At 38.9% G+C, this 24,838-nt stretch overlaps 1 protein-coding gene across 1 annotated transcript in view; it reads right to left on the reverse strand.

Moving 5' to 3' along the window:
* Positions 1-24,838, reverse strand: part of EIF2AK3 (eukaryotic translation initiation factor 2-alpha kinase 3) — a 38,840-nt gene that overhangs the window by 1,349 nt on the left and 12,653 nt on the right. The window contains exons 2-15 of the mRNA XM_014936043.1: positions 20,750-20,944; positions 18,672-18,802; positions 16,395-16,629; positions 15,966-16,128; positions 14,522-14,659; positions 13,886-14,008; positions 13,084-13,304; positions 12,624-12,736; positions 11,460-11,582; positions 10,062-10,211; positions 8,281-9,049; positions 3,791-3,958; positions 3,145-3,246; positions 838-900 (exon numbers count right to left, since the gene is read on the reverse strand). Coding sequence (XP_014791529.1) covers positions 838-900; positions 3,145-3,246; positions 3,791-3,958; positions 8,281-9,049; positions 10,062-10,211; positions 11,460-11,582; positions 12,624-12,736; positions 13,084-13,304; positions 13,886-14,008; positions 14,522-14,659; positions 15,966-16,128; positions 16,395-16,629; positions 18,672-18,802; positions 20,750-20,929 — 2,679 coding nt within the window. The 5' untranslated portion in view covers positions 20,930-20,944. The remainder of the gene's footprint in view (positions 1-837; positions 901-3,144; positions 3,247-3,790; positions 3,959-8,280; positions 9,050-10,061; positions 10,212-11,459; positions 11,583-12,623; positions 12,737-13,083; positions 13,305-13,885; positions 14,009-14,521; positions 14,660-15,965; positions 16,129-16,394; positions 16,630-18,671; positions 18,803-20,749; positions 20,945-24,838) is intronic.

Raw genomic sequence — 24,838 nt, forward strand, 5'->3', positions numbered from 1 at the left:
GTTAGAAGTGCATTAAACATCTGAAAATACATCACTGTGCATCCATTAAAATGTCTTTACTGTGAAGGACTACAATCAATTTGGCAAATCAAATCGGACCCAAGATTCAGAAGAGCTATAAAATCTTTATATTAATTTGCAATCAAAATAATTATAAAACATATGAAACAGAATTTATGAGTAATTTTTAGCTTCCTGTTTAGGCCACCATGTTTCAAGCTGTACAATAATTTCTCACAGTGAATTAGAGGTTTTCCTTTAAATATACAGGTAGTTTGAATATTTGTCTCAATTTAATCAGAATTACAGTGTCCTGCTACAGCTGAGCACAGCACATTCCCTGGGCAGCCCGCAGCTGTAAAGCAAGAAAGCCTAGTCTCATTTAGCTGCTGGTCTGAAGCAGCTGAAAACATCTCAACTTTTTATTGGAGAGGTTTCATACATCCCCTCCTTGTTATCTGAGATCCCATAAAGCCATGGTACTACCTACATTCTCCTCTTCACCTGTCTAGAACTCTGCACTTTCTCTTGTGAATATGGATTTGTTGCAAGAAATTGTGTCAGAACACATGTGAAATGAATGATATCAAGTGACAAAGGGAAGCCAGGTAATAGTGTGTAGTTACTGGAGGTAAACTCTGCGACAAAAACATCAGCATCCATGTTACTGTAATGTTATAGCTTTGAAATGTAGTAAAAAGTACACAGATAGACAAAAGTTTCTTAACACAAAAGCTATTTTTTTCCACTTTTTCTTTCAAAGCAATTGGAAAGCAAAGAAAAAAAGCTAAAATTATTGAGGGAAAAGCTACAATTAATAGCATCAAATATACTTACCTCTTGTGCATATTTCTGAATGAACAACGGTGGAAACTGCAAATTTCTAACATCGCTTAAGGTCTGCAAATACATTAAGAAAAAAAAATGTAATTTTTCCAAAACACCAATCTTGAATAGTATTACTCTATATTTTTCAAAAATGTGAAAACAAATAAGTCTGATGCGAAAAATCTTGGTTTAAAGTCTTACTTTAGTGGTTAAAAATCACAACATACTTAAAAAGGCAAGTTGCTGCTTCCCAAGGAATACAGCCTGCACTAGGAATCATGTTACAAGATCTTTGCAGTTTTAAATTAGCCAGATACACAAACTTGTACTTTCTTGCTTTGGCTCAACAAATCTTTGCACCACCCATAATCCCCATGATCACCCACATCCATAATAAGACACATGAAATAATTGGATCTGTCTTAATGATGTAAGTGCTAGCCATTATTTAATGTTTATGGACTACCAAGCAGATTTATCAGCAGTTTCAAAAGCAGTTTATGTTGCATATTTCTGTGTCCTGGCAAGAGAGTTGGTCTCTTTCAGTGCTTTTTCCATAACAAGCACGTTGGCTCCATCTACTGACAGCAATTTTCCCATGTTCAGGCACAAAATCTTTTGCAGCAGGTTGCCATATTAATTTAAGTTCTGTAATTTCCCACTTTAGCATGTTTTTAGCATAGAAGGGCAATAATTAACACTTAATTTCTTTTATGGAGGACCTCCTTTTGCATAACTTTGAGCACAAAATATAATTACTACTTCACTGAAAGTATAAACTAACCAGTTAATAGTGACAACAATCAAACTTCTGTACAAGAGAACCGAGTTATATGACAATAAAATGTTTTGAATAATTGTTCTCTTTCTCTACCAATTCAGTGATCACTTTTCAAACATCTAATTCGGAAATGAATTGCACTGCCATAGATTAAGTGCTAACAGCTTGAGACAAATGCAGGTCTCCTGCTCCTCTTTGGGGATTTTTCCAGCCCTTTGTCACAGATTCCTAGAATTTCCTGGGCTACCTGGTCAGGCAGAGCACGTTTTGCTTCAGCAAGCAGTGCTAATGCTTGGCTGATGCCAATGAAAACTCCAGTGTAACAACTCAGAAACAACTACTGAAGGAGCCAAACTCCAGAACTTGACAATAAAGGGGTGGAGGTTTATTTTCAATTTTATCAGAGTGGAGTAACAGTGAAAATGATGGTAAGTAAAGCCACTCTTTTAACCCTCTTACAAACTAAAACATCAGAGTTAGATGCAATCTAAGATTCATTCTGATTTCTTGCTTTGCTTCTATACTCAGGACAGAAACTGGAAGGGCAAAGCTTGTAGTCATTGCTGCAGATCTTGAGAATCCAGGGTAGGTCTTTACAGGGCATGTGTCTCAGTAAAACACATTTTACATACAGGAATCAAAACTGGATCCAGTGCAAGGGGTTCAAGTTAAGCACTGTGGTTATTACTCTAGGCTGCTCTCTTTTGTACCATGAAAAGCCAGAGTATTTTAAGCAAGAGAATACAAGACCAGCACAGGTGAAGCACTTGGTCAGGCTGTGTTCATGGTGTGGCTCAAGCTGCTTCTTACATCTCTGCTAAAAACAATCTATCTTCCCATGAGAATTTAAACACACCAAGCACATACAAATAGGTTATAATGACTTCTTCTTCCATGCACAGGTTTTTGGTCACCATATACAAGAGGAAAAACCTTTCTGTCTGTAGCCCCTGTTCTCTATGAACTTGTCCCTGAGCAAGATGGATCTCACATGCATTTTAACAGCAAAACCTCCCAAATTCACAGCTGATGCAATGAAAATCGTCAATTACTGGGAAGATTGTGCTTGAAGCTCAGTGAGACTCACAGCTAAGACTTACTATTGGAAAAGGAACAGCAATTTTTTGCTAAGTGCTTTGGGGGAAAGAGCACTGCAGATGCAAACGAAGGAAGAAGTGACAAAAATGCACACCATGGTTCCAATTCTTGAATGAAAAACAAGCTGGCAGGCTTAAAGTCACAAGCTATATTTGTTGCTTGAGTTCTTGGATATCCTAGTTCAATAGTTTCTCTTACTTGGCTTGACAACAGAGGAGCTTTGTAAAGAAATTAAGGCCTCAATTCAACTGCACACATTAGGAAGACTGCAATTTATTTTCAGTGATTCAGGGGGCCTGCACAAGGCTGATAAAGAAGTTGTGCTCCTAATTGCAAGGCTTTTTCAAAACTGAGAAGGACCTCTTGCAAGTGTTTCACCAAGCGAATAGCCGTTTTAAACAAATGATTAAATCAGCATAATCCAATACCATACATACCCTGACCCTCTCCATCTGTGTGCTGAAAGGGTAAAGCAGCTCAAAGAGAATCAGTCCCAAAGAAAAGATATCCACTTTGTGTGAATAGGTGTTTCCACAGATCTGAAAATTCAAAATTAGGGTTAGGTCAATCAAGCTACTCAGTGTCCATAATTAACATACGGCATGAACAACCCCCTTTCAAGTCAACATATGGAAGTGATCAGCCCTGTGCAGAGCAGAATACTACAGGACAGGCCCATTAGCAAACTTCATCAAATAAGCATGGGCGAGCAAGGTCCCCATCACCAGCTCCTCTTTGCACACTCAGCTGTACTTTCAGTTGAAACATTTTACACCTCAGGTGCAATAGTGTGTCCTTGCTCAATTAACTTGAATGTTATGCAGATATCTTTCTACTACATTAAAAGAAAGATCAACGAATGCATCTAAGTATGAATATTTAGCCACTTTTTTGCTATAATAAATATAGCTATATTAAAATATTAATTTTGGAATTCAATTTAGCCTAAAACTCTGACAAGAAAGAATTTAAGTAACTTGACTGCAAGAATTTACTGGAAAAAGTGCCTGATGTTTGAGCTCCTGGGAATTGAGGTGTCTTCCCGGCACCCCCAGATATACCTTTAGAGTAGAGCACACAAACCTGTTCTGGGCTCATGTAGAGCTTGGTCCCTACTTGTCCTGTGTGCCTGGCGTAAGCCGGCATCGGGGTCAGTACCGATTCCTCCTCCTCGTCTTGGTCCATAGCAGTTACCAGGCCAAAATCCCCAACCTTTACTACGTCATCCATGGTGAAAAATATATTGGAAGGCTAAGAAAACAAACAGGTGAAAAGAAAAAAAAAAAAGTAAGTAACAAGCAAGTCTCTGTGTTTCAGTAGATACAACGCTTTGCTCTAACTCAGATAAGCCACATTGTCAAGGCTAAAAATGCTCATTAAACATCATGTTAGCAAACCCAACTAAGAATCTTAGCCTTTCAGGAAAAAGGAAACTTGGGCTGCTCATTGACTGTCTTCCAGTAGGGGTTTACTAACACTGCATAGGTCTGACGAGTGACATACACAAAAGTCAACAATTGTGGGGAACAGCACAGATGAGTTATCCAGCTCTCCATCACATGGCAAATTCACACCAGATGCTGGAGTTCTGACTCTTTGTCTTTTTTAATCTAATCTCTGAGTGTTAAACTTGTTCACAGTATTATTAACCAGCACGTAGCACGTCACCTTAATGTTAAGTTACAGATACACTGGAAGTCTGGGAACAAGGTCTGCTTTCCAGTTGGTACTGCACAGTTTAACTGTGGGAATGGGGCCTTGCATAACAGAATTAAAAAATATATTTTTGACAGAAGCTCAAGAACTTTGTAATTCACATGAGCAGCATGACGTGGCTTAACTCTCCTTGAACTTGTTTGCCAGGTACCACCATCCGTGGCTTAATGTACCGATACAGGAGACCGGAACTGAGATGTCCCCTTGCAAATGGTAGATATCTCAGACGGTTTCTCAAGAGACTTGCATTGTGGCTGACAGAATATCACATGCCAAATGAATGATTATTTCTTTGAAACGTGACTGCTCCACCTTGGTTACAAATAAAGACAGACACACAGTTTTTTTGCCGGGGGAAGAACAGACTGCTTTTGCAAGGGGGAAAAGCAGCAAGATTATGTATGGTGAAGGGCCAAGGTGTGGTAAAGAGACAGGTGGTGCTGGGCAAGCTCCCCTCAAAGCTCCTGGACCTTCAAGGCTGGGAGAACACGGTCCGTGCTTTGTTGACATAAACCCTGGAACAGGAGGAGGCAGACAGATACAGAGCAATATTTTTCCACAAGATTAAAGGACTGCAAAGCTGACCTATTTCAAAGTTCATCTGACTTTCTCATTTAAAGACAAACCCACTCTGTGCAAGAGGGAAAGAAGACAGAAAAAAAGGCATCTGGGGTTTTTTTAAGCAACGGACAGTTCTGAGATAAGTACTACAGAAATAGATATAACTTGTTAGTTCCACTGTGCCCACATCCTGCCTCAAACTACCTTCTGAGCCAGGTTTTCTCTCCTGCTATATTCTCCTGTAATGAATGTCATGCCCTTCAGAGTCACAGTGCACTTAGTCACAAAAGCTACTACCCTGTAAAGCATCCTCCAAGCTTTCTCTGAAGTATGTACACAGCACACTCATGCTACCAAAATCTTTGTATCGGATTTTTAATGCTCAAGGCACAAACATCTCCATTCGGGATTTGTACCCCATTGCCTTTATTCCCCTTTTCTTCCTCCCACAAACACGCAAGAAGTCAAAAAGATCTGTCTTGCTTCATGCTGCAAAACTCTTAACAATAAATTGTATTTCTTCTACTTCTCTTGCTGAAAACAGACTGTGAATGGGCTGGCATATAGCTTCTACAAATTAAGGAAAATAAAGTCTCTGCTATTGCAAACTGCCAACAAAAATAAGCTGTCAAGACCACATTCAGAATGAGGAAATCTAAGGCAGATGCACACAATTTTGATTTAAATTGGAAGAATACAACCACCCTCTATTTTATTTATCTTGCCAGCTGCAGAAAAAAATTCCTCTCCAGATTCTTCAGTCAGAATAAAAGTTTCCATTTTTTTCACAGATATGAATAAGCTACTTGCACATCTGGAAGGCTTAATTCAATTAATGCTGCAAAATGTATCTAAGACTGTTCTTGCAGTTCTATGAAACCCATAATTTCTTTTGAGTTGTCAGGCATGACCGTTGGCTTATCCTGGGAATAACAGTAAATTCCCTTGTCAGACAGACTTCTGTTTCTATACCTCATTTTCTTCAAAATAATATGAACTGTGACCTATTTGCTTGCCTACCTAAATTCCTTGTCATTACGCTATCTCTGATTAGTAGGAGCCTAATTAATGTCTCTCAATATGCACTGATGATTTAAATATTTAAAAGATCTTCTTGACTCTTTTAATATGCATGCATACAAATTTATTTCACATAAGTCAATGAGTTTTTGCTGGTGCCAATGGGAGCACGTACTGGCTTCTGCTATCAGCTCGCTCTGCCTCTAGCAAAGACAGAACAGCTTCAGAGGTTATTTGCTTATTAGTGCTGGCACAAACTTAGGGTTACATGACCAATCTCTTGGACAAATTACAAAATTAGTGAGATATGTTCCTAGGAGCTTCTGAAAACGACAGGAAAAAAAAAAAAAAATACACTGGCTGTTATTTTGACCGAATTAACATATAACAAACAAATAAACTTCCAGGATCCAAGAATAACACCTATACACACACGGGAAGTTTTCTGGAGCAGGAAGTTGTTTGTTCATGGAGAGCCTTTCCAAGGCTTATACCAAGTAAACAAAATAAAATCTCTGGTTCAAATTGCTGCCAATATTGAACTTTTAAGATGTTCCAACAAAACACCCCACAACTGCAGATTAAGACTAATACAGCTTTAAGGGAAGAGCTACATAAGCTTTACTGAACAGTGACTTCAGTGAAGACTGCAGAGACTCACAACTGACAGTATTGTTGATAAAGATTAATACAGGGATTTAATTACTTTTCTGGTCAGCTTCTTGAGCACTAAAGACTTTTCAGATAACTGGTTCAAGGTAATTGCTTAACGATGATGGGGAAAGAAAAGACTTGGATGGGTTTGTGAGTTTTCCTAACTATGATATATCCTTTCAGTGTTACTGAATCCGAGTCCCCTTTTACTGCCACACCTGAGATGGTATTTTTTTCGTTTTTACTGATAGCAAATGATTACCTTCTAAGAAGATACAACAATTGGTTCTAATTATTTCAGTATTTATGCCACTGAGGTAGGTATTAATGCCTCCTCAAATAAGTGAAGCAGAACGGGAACTGCTCCACCATTTGGCAAAAGCAGTCAATTTCTCAGAGCTTATAATAATAAGACTAACTTCAGCTGGGCGCTTTAATTACATTCTGGTATTTGGTAACACATACTGACACTTCAGTGCTAAAAGTTCCAGCAAGATTAGGCACTAAAGTAAGATCAGAAGCAAAATGAAGGAGAAGGAACAAAAAGTTACTCCTGACTTCAGATGCATTAAATGCTAGAGGGAAAAAAACACCCTTCCCAGTCTTAAGCCGCTGGATATTATCAGACATTAAAAAGATTATGATCCTTCAGAAAGCTGGATTATGACAGTTGGCACTGACTCAGAATTTAACTCCAGGACAGTTTGCATTTCAATCCTAGAACAGCAATACTTAATTTTTACTTTCTCTTACACTGCTGCTCTTAGGTAGTAAGAAGGAAATACCAGAACTAGAATAATAGAATAATTTAGGTTGGAAAAGACCTTTAAGATCATCGAGTCCAACTGTGAACCTAACACTGCCAATTATCTGCTTCACTTGAAACAGTAGAACAGGATCCAAAATAGCTTGCTTTGCCACACAGCTCAGCAATAAACAACCCTGTATAAAAAAATCTGAATTAAAAATGCCATAAAACAAATGCAGGTGATCTGTGCCAGGTACAAGAAGTCTTGCTGTAAAAAAGACTTTAATTGCAATAATGAATGATTAATGTTTATTTCCTGGAGCACTGCACCTCCAGATTATTGTACAGACGCTAACTCAGCTTTTTTAACACCTATGCTGAGGCCACTGATAAGAGTCAACTATTTTAGCAAGATTTGTCTCCAATGTTGTATTACTCCCACATACAAAAAAATTTTACTGGTATTCACACACTCATGATGCGTCAGTTTAAAGCAAAACTTGACACTGAGCTGAACAGTCTGGCACTGCTGTATGAGGAGCAGTCAAATTTGGAATTGCTGATGCACAAGTTTGTGATGAAGCAGAGAGGTAGCTACTCTGCAATGCCATTTGAGTCAGTCCACATGTTTCAGGAATTTCACAGCACCAGGGACTTTTATATGATACTTTGGGCACAGATAATTCAAGTTATGATAGCTCCAAAGATAATCTCACAGTACTAAACCAGAAAACGTTTGCCTATAGGACACAGTCAGTGAAATAACCAGTTACAACCAGAATTTGGAAAGTTCAGGCATTCAGTGACAAGCAGGCCAATAAATGAATAAAAAAAACCACAAAACAAGTTTCTACAATAATCTCTGAATACAAACCTTGAGATCCCTGTGCATTAATCCTTTGCTATGCAGAAAGTCAACCGCTTCAGCTATCTGCAGAAATATCTGCAGACACTCTGTCCTTTCCCTCTCCTCTATCTCGCATCTCCTGCTCATCCAGTCTTTAAGGTTTTCCTTCCGGCAGAGCTGCATCTGGATGTAAAGATACACCTTTGGAGAGGTGGGCTTGACTTTTTCTGTAATATTTTTAGAAAGGTCCAGACTTAAACTTGTTGGCCTTGGTGGAGAAACAGAGAGGGGACTTCCTGAAGCAGGTTTCTTGTTATCAGATTCCTTTGTATTTTTTGCCTTATCCTCAGAAAGACTCTCATCGTGGGAAACACCGACTTTACCTTCCTTACTAGAAGCATTTCCACAACCAGAATCCTCAAACACAATGGAAGAGGAGGTCCCTTCCCTCAGGTGTACAACAGGAACAGATGAAGAACAAAGTTCCAAGGAGTGCCCTAGCTCGTTATTGTTGATAGTACTGTCTTCTACATCACAGCCTGTAAGGACACTGTCCTGGAGGTTTAATAGTGGATCTTCTGACTGGTGTAAATCCCTGTTGTCTGTGGCAGAAAATTCCAGAGGAGAAAACTGGCTTCCTGATGAATCAGACTGACCACAGGGTATTCCCATGGACGTTATCCTCTCCGATGAGGTGGCAATAACTTCAATGTGCTCCTTTGTAGAAAACGGCTCTGTTCTGATCTTAAATGATGGGACGTCCATTGGACTGGGAGAACTGAGAGGCCAGTCAGTGCTAGAAGAACAAAATCGGAAGATCAATACTACAGAACTTCATTCCACTAGAAATGCATTTTCAGAAGCCCAGGTTTAACAACTGCTACCTCTGAGAACTGCGTCATACCATAATAGTAAATGACTACCCAAGTGTGGGAATCACTAATAACCAGGATTTAGCATCTATTTTTCTTAGCGAGGATAATGTTTTCTCATTGAGACAACAAGAGTGTTGATAAAGGAAAATTTAGCCAGCTTTACTTCCTGGATTCCCAATGTGCAATCAGGCTCATCTTCAGCTTGAAAATATTCAGTCCCTTAGAACATGCAATGCAATGACTATTTAAAGTGCCTTGGAAGAATTACAGCTGTGAAACGTTCATTTGATGCCTGAAATATAAAGGTCACTATATTCTAAACACTGTTAAGCACATTAAGTTGTTATTATAACACCACTAAATAGTCTTGCATTAAGACTCATTCTTCAAATGCTAACATGCACCCACTTTCTCTTAACATCCTCTGACTCCTTTATATGATTTTCCATTTTTAACCTACTTCTAGCAAGCTTTATAAATCATCACTCTGATTATCCTTCACATATTTCTGCTGAAATAAATTCATTGAAGCATCGGAGCACTGAATCAGATCCATCTAAAGCAAGACAACAAAGAGGAAGAACGCAGCAGAAAGGAACAAATTGGACAGAGATGCCCAAGTTTAAAAATTGAATCACAGTAGCGATGGTTTGACATGCCTGCCAGCCAAAGATTCAATTACAGAAGCTAAATTAAGAACTACAAGGTGCCTCCCAAGCTGAAAGAAGGACCTTAACACAACAGAGGACCCCAAAATTGAGAGACGCTATGCAGAAGTGTGACACATTGCTACCTTGTTCAATTGAAAAGTTGACAGGACAATAACCATCTCTTTCCTACATAGTTTCTCCACCTTCCTGGATCGTCTACCAGTTCTCCAATTCTGTGGATGTACAAACTCAAATTCAATTGTCAAAAACCCCCACGAGTTACCTTTCATCTTTTAACCACTGTTCATCCATCTTTTCCTGCCATCTCTCAGGTGGAGCTTCCAGCCAGGCGTTGAAATACCGAACAATACCTGGATGCTCAAGTTTAGCCAACGCCTTGACTTCCCGCATCACCTTTTCACGAGCCAGCTCCCTATAATTTGGAGTGAGGAGAACAACAGAGACATGGTCACATAAAGGAACAGCACAGTACAGAAATTTCTGCAAAGGAATTTAATCAAAGCTAGCCCAGTATAAATCAGGCCAGTAGTATTGCTCTTCACACCAAAAAGACAGATATGTCTTAAATTCCTTAGAGTAACTCCTTAGGTTAGAAGTGTAGAGGAGCAGTACGTGCTCATAATGGCTAAGTATTTAGTCATCCCTTTTCAAATAGTTACAGGCAGCAAAGCTGAGAAGAAAAGGTTTATCTTGTTTTGAACTGTTTACAAGGATAGAAAAAAGACTAATAAACAGCAATATTCTACAGGGATGTAGAAGACACTGACACAAAAGAAGACAGATAGTAATACCTTAGTATTTCTTTTTTAATTGGCATAACGTATGGGGACTGCATATATATTATCCCAGTTCTATGGACAGGAAAGCAAGAAGACTGCTATCTTATTGAAGTAAATAATCTCTCTTCATAAGACCGTAACTGGATCAAACGAAGTCAGATGGTTTTATTTAATGGGTTTGAATATGCTTGAAAAGGAAGAATTTAGGCTACCTTCTGAGCAAAACCTTTAATCTTAAATAGTCACGTTTATTTAACACATTATAAAAAATAGTAATTCTAAATTTCATGGCTTTACCCCCTCCCTCTACTGGCCTGCCTGTTGCTGTTCTAACTTGAGATTTCCAGAAGCAGTGTCTCCCATCTCCCACTAAAAGGAACTGCTGCAAGCTCTGTGTAGGGTAATTCAGCAGCATGGCTTGACCACCTATGACTGAAAGAAAAGGTAGGGGTTGTGGGACCAGAAATGAAACAAATGGGACAAATGGAGTCAGAAAAGCTGGAGAGGGAGAGAAAAAGAAAAGAGAAGGTGGAGTAGGGAAGGTAAGGAGAGGAAGGAGAGAAGCAAATTAACAGCACTACAAAAAACTGGTCCTGTTATTAAAGGCTCTATTCATCAACGACATCAAAGGGGTTCCCATGTAGCCGCAGCATCCTTGCAAGGGTCCTGCTATGCAAGTACTTTAGCCAAGCAGGTCACCCTTCTGCTGTGACTACATATGCCAAAATTTGATGCCAAAACTAAGTCATCCCCCCCATTTAAAAGTATGTCATTCATCCTAACGCAGTATCTGGGAAATCAGGAACAGATGGCTCAGTGTAGGATGGAATCCCACCATTCATTCATTACTTCCCTTATATCTCAACAAACTCATTCATTACCTGTTAGGTAAACGGATCCTTTTGATAGCATAGTTGCAGTCATCCACTTTATTTCTGGCTTCAAAAACTACTCCGAAACCTCCACGGCCCAGACACTGAATTGGTTCAAAATCTGTCAGATATCTGGGAGGAGAAAGGTGTGAGGGAGGGACAGAAGAATGGAGGGAGGACAGAGGAGAAAAATGCATTAGTATAGATAGAAAAATTAAATCATTCCTGACTAAGAGTGAAATATTTCTGTACAGGCAAAACATGTGAACGACTTGAAGCATTTCTGACCTTCTTTCCCTGCTCATCCACTGAGGCAATCAGAAGGTTACCTATTTATGAAATGGACAGTTGCTGATTATGCACTTACTCAGTGCATTCTACCACAATCCAGCAAGATCCATTACGCATGCACATGACAAACTAAAGAAGTTTTTCAGAACATCAGGTTGCATGCTTACTGGATCATCATGAGTATGTAGCCTAAGTTTCTGTACCCAAACTGACAGCTAAGTATTTTCTAAATCACGATTTGCCTTGAATGCCAGCCCAAATAGCTCTTTCTGCAACTAGTACTTCTAAGCATCCCTTCTTAAACACCACTGTTCTTAAATCCCATTACCTTTCTTATTCTTCCTCATTTTAAATACTCCAATTACTAATTTCAGTGAGTTATAATTGTAGAGGAAACAGTCACATTTTCTCCAGAGTATTATGACATGCCCCTATACACCCTTCTGTCTTAACCAACTCCTTCATAACAGCAACAAAGGTTTGTTTCAAATATAGTCTGCTTATTCTGCAGAGTATATAAAACATCATCTACTTCATCTGCAATTGCCTTTCTCTGCTTTAATGCATAAACATAGGAACAGAGGGAGTTAACACTAATTCAGGCCTTCAAGAATCAATCTTCCATTTCATGTATCAGCAGGAAATATGAGAGCAACATTCCTGATCACAGATACCCTGTAGACACCCTGGGAGTGCTTAGACTAATCATAACTGCAATCACACATTGGTAACGGGGTGACAGGGTTCTTTGTGCCAGTTGCCCATTATCCTGCGAAATTGGAGGACTAGGACTAGGGTAGGTAAGAACAAGTGAACATCCGGGCAGTACTAGTTGTCACACTGACTAAAATACCTGTACATGTTGTGTTGAACTGAGCTCACCTTGACACGTATCCAGAGTTCTTGACATCACTCCAGCTGCTGTCTTTAACATCTCCACAAGTGGGCTCATATTTACTATCAGTCTGACACTGCGTTTCAGATTCCTTCCGCAGCTAACCAGGGTTACCAAAAAAAGAACAAAAACCAAACAAATTCAACTCCTTAAGTACTTGAGACCAGTTTGTACCCCTAGATATGGCATTAAATAATTTCAGTGTAAATATCTCCAAAGACGTCAGATATAGTCGAAGCAGTCTAATCTGCTTGATAAAGCAGCCAAGCAAATTGTACGTGGCAGCTGACAACCTTCACAGATAGATTAAACAATAAATTTAGGCTTTTGATTTTGTCATCTCATTAGTTATTAACTTATTAATACCACTCATTGCAGACTCAAAACCAAAAGGAAAGGCTAAAATAATACCCTCTATATTTAGGATTCAGAAAAAAAAATACTTACTCTGCTGTAGGGATGGGGATGGAAAAGTTTGCGAACGATAAAAGTTGTGGCCACAATGCAAAATATAATGGTGCCAACAATTTCTTTCCACCAGTGAAGCAGAAGAACAGGATCTTTTTTGCGAATGTTCTTATAATTCGTCTCATCAAAAAATCTAACCGTGATCTGAGTGCTACGTTTATTTCTTTCTCTCTTGTAGTAGGGTAAGTAATAACCATTATCTGTATACAAAAGACATAAAGAGGGCATGTAGGTAACTAGAAAAGAAGTTTGTCTTCTCAATAACAGATTTCCTCAACAGACACAGGGCATTTTTGTTTGCACGGCCCATAATTTTAAACGGCATACAGTAAATTCAGTCAATCAAGGTTGTGGACTCCACAGCAACTAGGTCTCCCATCAAAGTTTACCATTTCAGAAGGCCTGACTGCTGATAGCTTTAAACCAGGATATCTTCCATATGGAAAACTTTATACCACCAGGCTACAGCACTATTGGCAAACTTTGAAAAAAGCAATTCACAAGCTTTTTCCACTCAGACCAACTATCAGTGGCAACGGCAGTACGCACAATACCTCTGCAGTAGGAATTTCTGGCACTCCAAAGTGCTTTGTGTGGCACTAACTGTATATACATAATGATTTGGAAATCCTAGTTTCAGCAATAATTTCCTAGTTCGTTAAATGTTAAAAAAATACACATATTTAAGATCAAAAAAATGGCCATTTATTGGACTTCACATATAATAAATGGGTAAACTTGGCTATTTAAAACACTTCCAAGATTTGGAACTTCCACCTACCATATGGATACTGCAGAACTGAAAGTGCTCCATTACTGTATTCTTCATGAGAATACTTGTCATTGCTGAGACACTTATCGAACTCATCAGATCCCACCAGCACTGGAGTCCTGGAAGGTGAATCTAAGCATAGAAAAGACACAATTTCTTGAGCTGAACTGTCATAAAAATTCTGTTCTTGTATTAATTTCATGAGAATTCCAATTGCATAATCTTAGAAAATGTCTTGGAGCAGACCATAAGAACGAAAATTAATGCAAGGTAACATTAAGAAGGGTATTTTAAGGTAACTGTTAATTAGCACCTCTCCCCCTTGACAAAACACTACTTTTGGAAAAGTCAGTTCACTCATAGTCACAGAACTGCAAAAAACTTCATCTTTCTGTTGAAAAAAACTTGATTTAGATGACTCAACATTTCATTATTAAAAAAGACCCTCTTAAATCCATAGTAAAAGAAAGCAGACATTAAACATTTAATTAGAAAACAAATAAACAATTAATAAAGGACAAAGACATTTCCTGAATTGGTTTACAGCTAGAAACATTACACTAGTTTGAAACATACTGGAAATCATAAAGATGTCCTGTCTTTTCAGAGCTAAGACAGTAAATGAAACTCTGAATTGTTACTTACGGATTAAAGGTTTCCATTTGATTTTGGGAAGAGGAATAATTGCATTATCATTCCTGGATTCCAGAGCCTTTGGGTTGGTTGGGAATTTCTCAGAAATTCTGACTGATGACTGAAGATACAACTGGCCCCTGTACATACCTAAGTAATAAACCAGAGAACTTATTAGTCTTAAAATTGAGTTCTCTTCACCCCCAGAATAAAATTGTTAAAGTATGTGGTTAAAAACATTTTTGAAAGTATTTCTTTATATTCTAAGGATCTGAGATACTGACTCTGATTGCTAAGCTGAATAAATTCAAATACTATGTTCCCTCTGTTCTAGAAAGTAAAAGTTCAGGACACCTCATTTTCACTGTTGGAGAGCTGGTGCTACAAAAAAATGCAACAGTTTTTAAGAGCTATAAAGCATCTTGGGCTTTGCAATGGTAAAACTTCTTTCAGACATCCTTACCCTTGTTCGTGGTGGTACAGATTACTCCTCAACAGCCCATTACCAGGAAGGCTAGAACAATCTAGCTTTCTCCTAGTGTTATTCTTTATCTGTGTAACCACTAACAGGAAAGCTACAAGGTGTAAAGATTCATAGAAAAAGGCTAAGACAAATAAAGTTTTATAAATCCAAACCTCCCAGAGACAGACAAGACAGCTGAGAGGAAGAAGGACCTGGGGTCACTATCTCAAATTGTCACAAACCACATCAAATGAATTCTGACAGCTGGATGAAAACTTTGTCACATAAAATCTTAACTGAAACTTCTTCAAGGTAAAGTACTGTAATCAGTGTAGATGAAAAAATGAATGTGACAAATTAGTGGGCTGGATGGACATATTGCTTACTGCTTACCAAGCAATAAGACTGCCTTGTTAGCTATAAACCTATCTTTAAAAATTTCAAGACTTTCAATCATCTCCAATGTACTGAAACGACAAAGAAGTGAACATTTTGGAATCAAAATGGAAAAGATCTATGGTTTTGAAATGTTTTGGTTTTAAAAGGGAAAAAAAAAAAAAGCAATCAGTCTTTTAACTATCACTGTCTATGCTAAACTGTCACAGATATTAATTCTACTATAGCCAAAGGTATATCGTACCTTCTCTAATTGCCAGAATTTCTAAGATACATACACAGGAGTCTGACTTTCAATGGCAACAGCAAAGATGATTAGAGCAGGCTAGGAAGAGATGAGAACAGATCTCTACCTTTTCAAAGTCTTCAAATCGAGTCAATGTGCCTTTCTGGGAGAAGTGTGTTAATGAAGCCTCAATTTTTGAGCTTTATAAAGCAAAATGGGTAAATTTAGCAGCCTTCATTATGCAGAATATCAGACTGGACATGTTATAGCTCCTCTTAACTGTAATCTACCAGTCTAGAAACTACAGTACAGGTTGCTTTACTACAACCTCAATGGAGAAAAGAGTAATGTTTACAACAACAAATGCTCACCCAAATAGACGCTGGATTCTGTGGCTCCTCTGGCAGCTTCCACAAGATCTTCTTCATCTTCCAATACTTCATTGTTAGCAGTGTAACTGGTGTCATCAAATAGACTGATTGGAATTACTTTGCCATCCTTAACCAGCCATGCAGAAGCAATTGGAGTGCAAAACTGAAGGAGAGAGACATAACAGGAAAATTGATATTGTATTAACTAGGTATCATATAAGAATAATGCTAAACAATGTGCTTAATTTCCTTGTCTTAGTTTCTGTAACAGATGTAGCAGCTCAAAGTCAGAACTCCAGTTAAAAAAATTACAAGCAGAAGTGTGGTTCTTTACAAAGACAGCACCTGAAACTCAAGATGAAACTCATCATCTATGATGCTGCAAAATTTCTATTTTTTTAACCTTTAATATTCTGGCTTTTCCTCTACCTGGTATTCCCACTCCAGATGTCCTCCTCGTTTGTTAAAAGCCATCACCTTCCAGTCAGCTACTGAGACCTTTATCACTGTATCTTTCATCATAGCTTCTTGCTCATCCACATCTGAAATAATTTTTGTTTCTTCTTTGTTCATATTTGATTTAAAATTACTCTCAATATATCCTGCTCTACTTTCAATATCTGGGACGTAGCGGAGCTCAAAGTGACCAACGCTGAAATTCCACCTGAAAGACAAAGAGTAAAACTTTGCAGAAACAACTTACATATTCCAAGGAAGTCCCAAATCCTCTGTCCAAGAGATTCTTAAACTGAACTACTTTGACCCGTATTTTCACATTAAACTCTCAGATTGTCAGATGAACACAACTGTACCAGGAGGGGGAGTGCTAATCCAGAATACAAACCAAACAAGCTAAGAAATCTTATCCAACATGATGGGTGAGTAGAGAAAACAGCTGGTGAAGTAGGGCCAATGGCACTAAAGGTTCAGTATATGGAAAGAGCAATTAAAACCATCAAGTAGCACAGCTCGGCCTCTTTAGGTACAAAAATGTTACACAGCTGATGAAAGCAACGAGTCCAAAGCGTTCAGGAAGCAGCATTCTACATAAGACATTTAATTTGAAGATTTAATTTGAAACATAAGGTTTTTCAAGCTAGGGGAAAGACAATGCTATTTTTTTTTTGTTTTAATCCAACAGAATGTAACAAAGGATCTCTTTGACAGGTATTTAATGAAACCAGTACTCTTCATATCCCATAGGTAACACTGAAAGAAGATGACTATCTAAGGAACACAGATCTGTCCTGCACAGCCAAAAGCTCTTTACTTTTTGTAACCCAACAAATTAGGACAGAAACTCATAATTATTTTCAGAAAGAGAAAGAATAATTCATTTCTTATTTCCACGATATATTCCAAATGATATATTCCAAATGCTGTAGAAAAGATAGAGGGGAAAGATGTCAAGTTTTTGTCTTGAAACTGCAAGGAAGGGGGAAATATTTCTTGAACAGTATGTTTGAGTACCCAAAGTTTCTTATGACCAGTCTGACATCAACCAGGAGCTAAAACCATCTCCTTAAAGGATTTACACCCCTACGGTAAAAGTTTGGTGTATTTTATATATTCAGTTGATATATCAAAGGCTTTTCTTTCTCTGGATTAAAAACACAGAGCTATCTTGTAAACTCCATAGCAACAATACTGTGCCACCAGGAAAGCATCTCTGTTTCTGACTACAAAGACAGGGGGATTCAGATGCACAAGATGTCATGCTATGTTTTTGAAAGAGACAGACAAAGGCAAAAGCTTGTTCTTATGACATACTTTCCCCTGTCAATATCAGTCTCCAAGAACCACGGAATCCAAGATTTCTCTTTTAAGGCTTCTGATCTGCTAATCTGTTTGAGTCCTAGTTAGGTTATCTCTAATACACTACAGATGCAGAACCTGTCAAATCCTGTTGCCAACAGAAGAGGGAGCAGGGGAATAGAGAATGACTAGTTCTCCACTAAATTGTTGGGCAGTTACTGTATCTGTGTATGGCAACCAGCCTTTTAAGCCTGCACTTTATGAAGTGGGTTTTGGTTTGTTTTGGAGTTTTTTTCTGTGGAAGGCATGTCTGTATTTTTATAGAAATCTTGATACATTAAAACTTCAACATGACAGCATCAGAAAAGTCATACAGTGAACCAGTAAATAACAGAGAGTCACCTTGTTATGAAACAAAGTAGATTTAAGAATGGAACTTTTAAAAATAAGATTGAAGACATTTTAAAATGAACTTAAAATGAAAACTAAAACATCAAGGTTAAAAAAAAAACAGTTACCATGAGTAGGTAAACAATTTAAAAGTCAATCAGTAAGTCATAAAACTTTTAAACCATCTCCTTTTGTACAAAAATCAACAGCTGGAACTAACATTAAGGACACTTGTCTTGTGCAGTAGAGCAGTGATAAACTCTTTTGAGGTGTGCAATGACAGGAAAAGTAATCTTCGTTTGATTTAGAGGGAATAAACATGAGCACGTGTACTTTCTGTCTAACTCTATAAAACTGAAGTTCAAGACATTTTTCACAAGCAGTGAAGAGCAAAAGGGCTAGATTCTAACCAACAGTCTGGTGCATTCCTTTAGTTAACAATCTAAACTCCCTCATGCAATTCTTAGTCTAAGCAGTGTAAAAAGAAGGTCAAATTCTTAAAATGTCACATATTAAGAACTTATCTCTATCGGATTGTTTCAGAACAACTGTTACACTTACTTTTCATTGCCACTGCGTGGTCCAACAGCACGGACTGTTTTTTGGGTTCGGTGTAATAGAAGCGTCTCTTCCTGTTCTGTTTCATCATCATCCCACCGGCGACAGCCCATTGCTGAGCAGATGTACTTCACCTAAGGGACAAGGCAAGAGAGCCACACATGCTTCCAAGTTCTGAAGAACTTCAAGACAAACAAATGTAATCACCAGCAATATTCAGAGCTAACAATCCTTGCAACACATGATTTTAGATGCTCGGCTTGAGAGGTGTTGAAAAGCCTGGTCTAAGTGATAAGGGCTTTTCAGAAATAGAACTTTCAAAAGATTGTAGTAAGTCTACAGTTTGGGCTATTTTGACTACCTTTTGACTATATTTTGCACATATTTCTACTTCTAACAGAAAGAAATCTTAGCTCTCTCTTTTCCCACTATTTCTATGCACATCAAAAGAACATTCCAAGACCCAAAGCATAATTCTGCTTTCATCTCATGGTTGTCTCAGCATAACTCTATTAGCTTCAAATGAAATACTATTGATTTATATAAAGTAGCTCAGAGCCTCCCCCCTTTACCTTGTCAGCTATTAATGGGGAAAGACGACCTTATTTAACTCTCATGGAAACACAGACCCACTCCAGTCCCACAGTCCCAATCTCAAACAGAATTTGGATTATATGGGCAATTGTATTTTGAAAAGGGAGTTGAACACACTTTCAGGAAATCTGAATCAAATTCATACTGCCAAAGACACCAGACTGCCCAAACTCTTAACAAGGAAGAGTCAGGCACTATTTCCTGTACAAGACGCTTTTGCTACTGTGAGCATAAGCCAGAAATCAAAGCAGAAACAGAAATTTCCACTTCCTGAATACTGGGGGAGGAGCAGTCTGTTGGTGCACAGCTCCCTCTGCTATCAACAAGGAAATCAAAATGATTTCATGAACTCTTGTTTTGAGTCTACACTCTTTATCACTGGTTATCACTCTACACCATACCATAGAAGTGCTCTACATTAAAATGTATGGTCAAAATGAAAAAAACACATTTTGCGGAAAACAAACATTGGAAGCTTAAAATGTTTAAATTGAATTTATTTTTTTAACTTGTTTTAAAATGCGCCAATGTTTCAGATTTAACAAATATCTGTTCTTCACTCCACAAAGTATCTACAAGCATTTTCATGATATCTGACATTAAAGAGGGCGAGGGGGACGTCAATTCTAGGACTTTGAATAATGCAATTAATTCCTGTGCTTCTTCTAGCCTTTTTTTCTTCTGTGCTTTTTCAAAATACATAACTTTTAATCAATTGATTTCAGAAGAAAAATACCTTCTGAACTAGTCAGCCAGTAGTTTTCAACTTAACTTTTGCATAAGATTTTAAAATGGAAGAACTTCTTCTAAGAGAGAGTAAACTCTTAAGACTTGTACTTGTTGTCAGAAAGTTTTGCATATGTCGAATGTTTTCCTTATTTTCAACAAGCTATCCCTCAGTAGTTGTGAAAAACGTGAAATTGGCTGTGAAAAAAGTGTGTCACCTAAAGCCTTCTTTCATATGCAGTAAGCTGAACAGGAAAGTCTACTTCAAGCAGACCTATATGATAAAGCTGAACTCCTCTCTCAGCTTGGTGGAAAGGGGTCATCCCTCATTTGTCCCCTCACTCACCTCTGGTCACAAAACCCCTGCCCCTTCCCTCGTGCTGGCTCCAGCACTCCCTGGCCCCTTGCTGAGCTAACCCAGCACAAAACTAATCCAATAAAAAGTGAATAGTTTTCTGTGGGTTAGCAAATTGAATCAGTTTAGCAAAGGGTGAGAGAAGTGTTAAAGCCAGCAGAAGTGATACAGCAGGAGCTCCCAGGCAGGAGGAGATTGCAGTGAGGAGCTCAGCCATACCATGTAACTGTGCCAGCCGTCAGACTCACTCCAGCCCACTGCATCTGCTGTCCAAGAAGCTGGTTCTTTTCTTTGGTGCTGTGCAGTTGTATGCTTGAGCTGTACTGCAGTTTAAATCCCACAAGCAACCTATTTGCAAGACAGTACTAGAAACACGGATACGCCAGGCAACTTTTCAGGATCTTACCTTCCCTGAGTATGAGCTCAGCCCGTAGGTTGTTAAAGACTTTCCCCCAACTAGGACAACATCCTCGCCAAATTTGTAGGATGACTCAAGAAGAGATTCAACTGTGAAAGGAACTGCTTCCATGCTCTCTCGATCCCGATCCCACTGGAAAAGGTCCCCATCCAGGGAAGGGATTATCATCTTATTTCCAAATACCTAAAACAATTGAATTGAAGGTTAGCAACCATTTAACCATTATTTTATCAAAACACACAGATCACAAATGGAAACAGAAATGCTGTATAAGCGAGCACAGTGCATAAAATTTCAGTGTCCTATTTTACGGTTCATATCTCAGAGTCTTATTTTTCAAAGTCATACTTAAGACAGAAAACTTTTAGGCATTCAAACCAAATCCATACTTCACTATTCTTAGTTACAAAACAGTTCAGCATGTGACACCTTCTCCACTTTAAGTAAAATATTTTAAAGCTCACTCAGTTGATAGACTAATATTCATCCAAACTGTAGAAAATACAATACTGTGAGAAGCATTCTTGAAGAGACAGTCACTGGGTAAAGTGCAAGTGTTGCAGATTATCTGTGACAGTTTCAAGACAGTGGCATTGTAGAAAAATTCTACTTCATTGCTGTTGTTTTTTCCAGAGCTAGTTTACTGCTAAACACAGTGTCAATCATTCTCTCTAGATCAGAAGGCTGAATTTAGTTTTAAAAGAAAGCTAAGGCTGAATATGAACTCGCTTCCAACTAGTGCCCACTCCAGAGTATCTATGCTCCTGTAAAGCAGAGAGAGCAATTACCACTGAGATCAGAGCTCACATTTCACCTCTGCCTTTCCAGACGGTTAAACCTAACATCTTCCCTGAATTCCTTAAGTATACTGTTCCTTTAAAACTTGCCTGGCTTTTTCTTAAACACACGTCAAAAAAAAAAAAAAATCTTCACTAGGATATGGCATTTCATCCATTACACTGAGATTTTCAAGGATATCCTAGTTCGGAAGTATGAGTCATTGTCAATGAGTACTAAGGGACTTATTAAGAAACTCATTATCAGCATGATAGACCATAACTAATACTGTGGAGCCACAGTGGCTGTGCCCATCAATAACAGTGAGAAACTGTAATCCACATAATCTTAGCTATTGAGGATATGGATTAACATGGAAGATTTTAATGCTTTTCAGAACCTCTGTCCATTTGGGCAGTATCCTACAACATAATTACAAGAAATTCAGATACCTTACATGTTAGGATTTAAAGACTACATGTGGTACACGTGTATCAGTCACTTCAAACAAAATATTCCTGCTTAGACTTCAAGGCACAGATGTGTATTTTGAAGCCATACAAAAGATCCAGAAGGTTTTTGGTTATTATTTCTGGAACTACTGTGAGGATCTGAAACCACATCTTCTGCATGATTAGAATTCTCTGAAACATGAGACTTTTTATTCCTCTAACTGGGTCACAGACAAGCAAACAGCACTAAGCAAAGTTGGGAATCACCGAAACAGGGCGGGTAGGACAGATCTTGTAAATGAGTTCATGTCATGACTAACACCTCTTCTTATACTGTTTGACACAGCTCATTTGAAGAGAAAATTTAGGTGAGTTACCTGACAACGCTGGTGACTGTGTTTAAGGTCCCTAAAGGATGCAACACCGATGCTTTCTGGCTTTGAAAACCCTCATGATGACTGACAATTAAAATAAAAACTCCTCTCAGGAGCACAATGTGCAGTTGAAGAGACGATAAAAATACACCCCTGAGAGTAGCTGCAAAGTTTTTTATAAAACAAAATGAGGTATGTTCTTTCCCTCCCAGATATTTACCTTATGGCAATAAAGGCCAAACATCCTGGAAAGGACATTGCATGAGATCTGTGATACACAAAAGAAACATCATGCTATGGCCTACCATTGGGGAGGAGAAGTACAGACACACGGCTCTATACACACGCTTACAGAAATAAACCAGCAAAAAAGGAAAAATTTGTGTGGGGAGGGGTCATTTGTAGAAATCACCTGATCAGTGGAAAAATAAAGCAAACAAATAAGGTTTACATAAACATTCACATTCAAGAGCAGCCTTGTGATATTGAGAAACAAAAGCATGCAGATTTTGGAAAATACCTTTTTAAAAATAAAAGATACTAGTGCCAAAGTTGCAGCTGTAACCATGTTGGAGTATCTTGTTAAAACATTCAGCACAAGATTAATATCATATAATGTTTTTGTAATATATTCTTTCAGAAACACATAATAATTTTGATGACAACTTTTAGTCTGTGCAGCTGTTACTTTGCATTAATTAATCCTCTGTAAATTTTCCTCCTGCAGATGGTCCAGATACCTGCAAGTAGTTTATAGGCTCATGCAATATGAGACATTCCATATATAAATAAGAATGAACAGCAAAGGTTCTTTTTATAAGCAGCCTTCCAAATATACAAAAGCCAAACCAGCTCCTGTACCGGTGTTTCAGCACACAGAGCCCAAGCCTGGCAAACCCAGTCACCCACTGACCTTCGAGTTAGATCCTGAAGGAATTCTAGTGGCCATAAGTCAGCTGAATTCATATAGCGTGGTCAAACTACATGTTCACCAGTGGGAGCCAGGCAGCCACTTGCAAGTTCAGACTTTGAGATGTGCTTGCTGGAAGCCACAACCGCAATGGCTGTGTAACGTGGCATGCCCAAAGGGCTGCAGACCAGCCCATCCATTTGGGAAGAGAGGAGGCAGAGGTGCAAACTGCCCAGGAATCGCTGCTGAGCAAGGGAGGCTCTCGGTGGGTAACTCTGTCAGCTCTGGGGACAGGGACACACACCTCACATTTAAGTGCTTCCTTTGCCCTGAAGCTCTTGCTCCAGGGCCTGGGTAGGACATTTTCCACTAGCAACCAACATGCAAAACGCTGGCCATTTCTGGGAACCACACACTCAAACTCCCAACGTGCATGAAGCCCAGTCAGCAACACACACTTGTATACTCCCAAGGTATGGGTCAAATCAGGTCATGGCTTGTGTGCCTTCCAAAATTCCCTGGCAGTGGGGCACTGCCTGCTCACCTGTTAAAACCTCGGTCCCCATAAGCTGCGGAGGACAGAGGAGAGGGTTTGGGTCAGCTCTGCTGATCACCTGCCCGTGCCCAACCTCGAGGGCAGCTACGGGAGCAGCACGTCCTGAGTGACATTGGGAGAGAAAGGCTGAGGAATCACACAACGGCTGTCAGTGAACACATCGGGGAAGGGAGTGCAGGCAGTGGAAAGAGAGACTGCACCGACGGACAGTGCCAGAGGATGAGCAGATGGGGTTAAACTGACCCTAAGTGCAAGCTACACATCCCAGTTACTAACCATCAGAAAGGTGCTACTTCACAACAGAAACAGAAGAGAAAAAAAAAATCACCTTCTTTTAAGATGAATGTATCTATAAATGGTATTACATGACATGGTGCTGACAAGGGACTGCACCTGACTACCACAAAGATCCTCTTTTACTAAAATAGCTTTATTTGATGAATGGGGCAGGTATGCAAATGTGCATACTTGCAGGTGCCCACATACCCACACAACAGAAGGCATTTGTGGCCGCTTGTGCTGACATCCTTTAAAAGAGCAGTTTAGCCAGAGGCTTTAGAAGGACATTAATAATACCAGCTCCTGTCTGAGTTATGCAGCCCATTCTCTAGTACATCAGAAGCAGCAAAGGGACTTTCCTTGAGAGTACTAGCAACTAGCATCGGCATGCAGCTCAGGTAAAGGAATGACATCACCCTGTATCTCTAAAGCATTACCTCATCTCCTAATCCAAGGAGTGAGTCACCCAGGCAGTCAGCTGCAAATCTCTTGGCACAGAAAATGTAGGTTACCACGATGCACTTACACATTCCTCTGATCTGTCAATGTAAATAGCTATTTGTTCAGCTTCACTGGTCAGCAATATGGCATATAATTGTTAAGTGGCTTGTCTTTCAGAAGTAACACTTAAAATCCCCCCCCCCCCCCCCCCCCCCCCCCCGGGAAAAAAACCTCAACACCTTTAAAATGGTTTTTTTTTTTTTTTTTTTTTTAGTGTGTGTGCAGAAG

Source organism: Calidris pugnax, unplaced genomic scaffold (genome assembly GCF_001431845.1).
Source record: "Calidris pugnax isolate Ruff unplaced genomic scaffold, ASM143184v1 scaffold14, whole genome shotgun sequence".
Taxonomy (NCBI): Eukaryota; Metazoa; Chordata; class Aves; order Charadriiformes; family Scolopacidae; genus Calidris; species Calidris pugnax.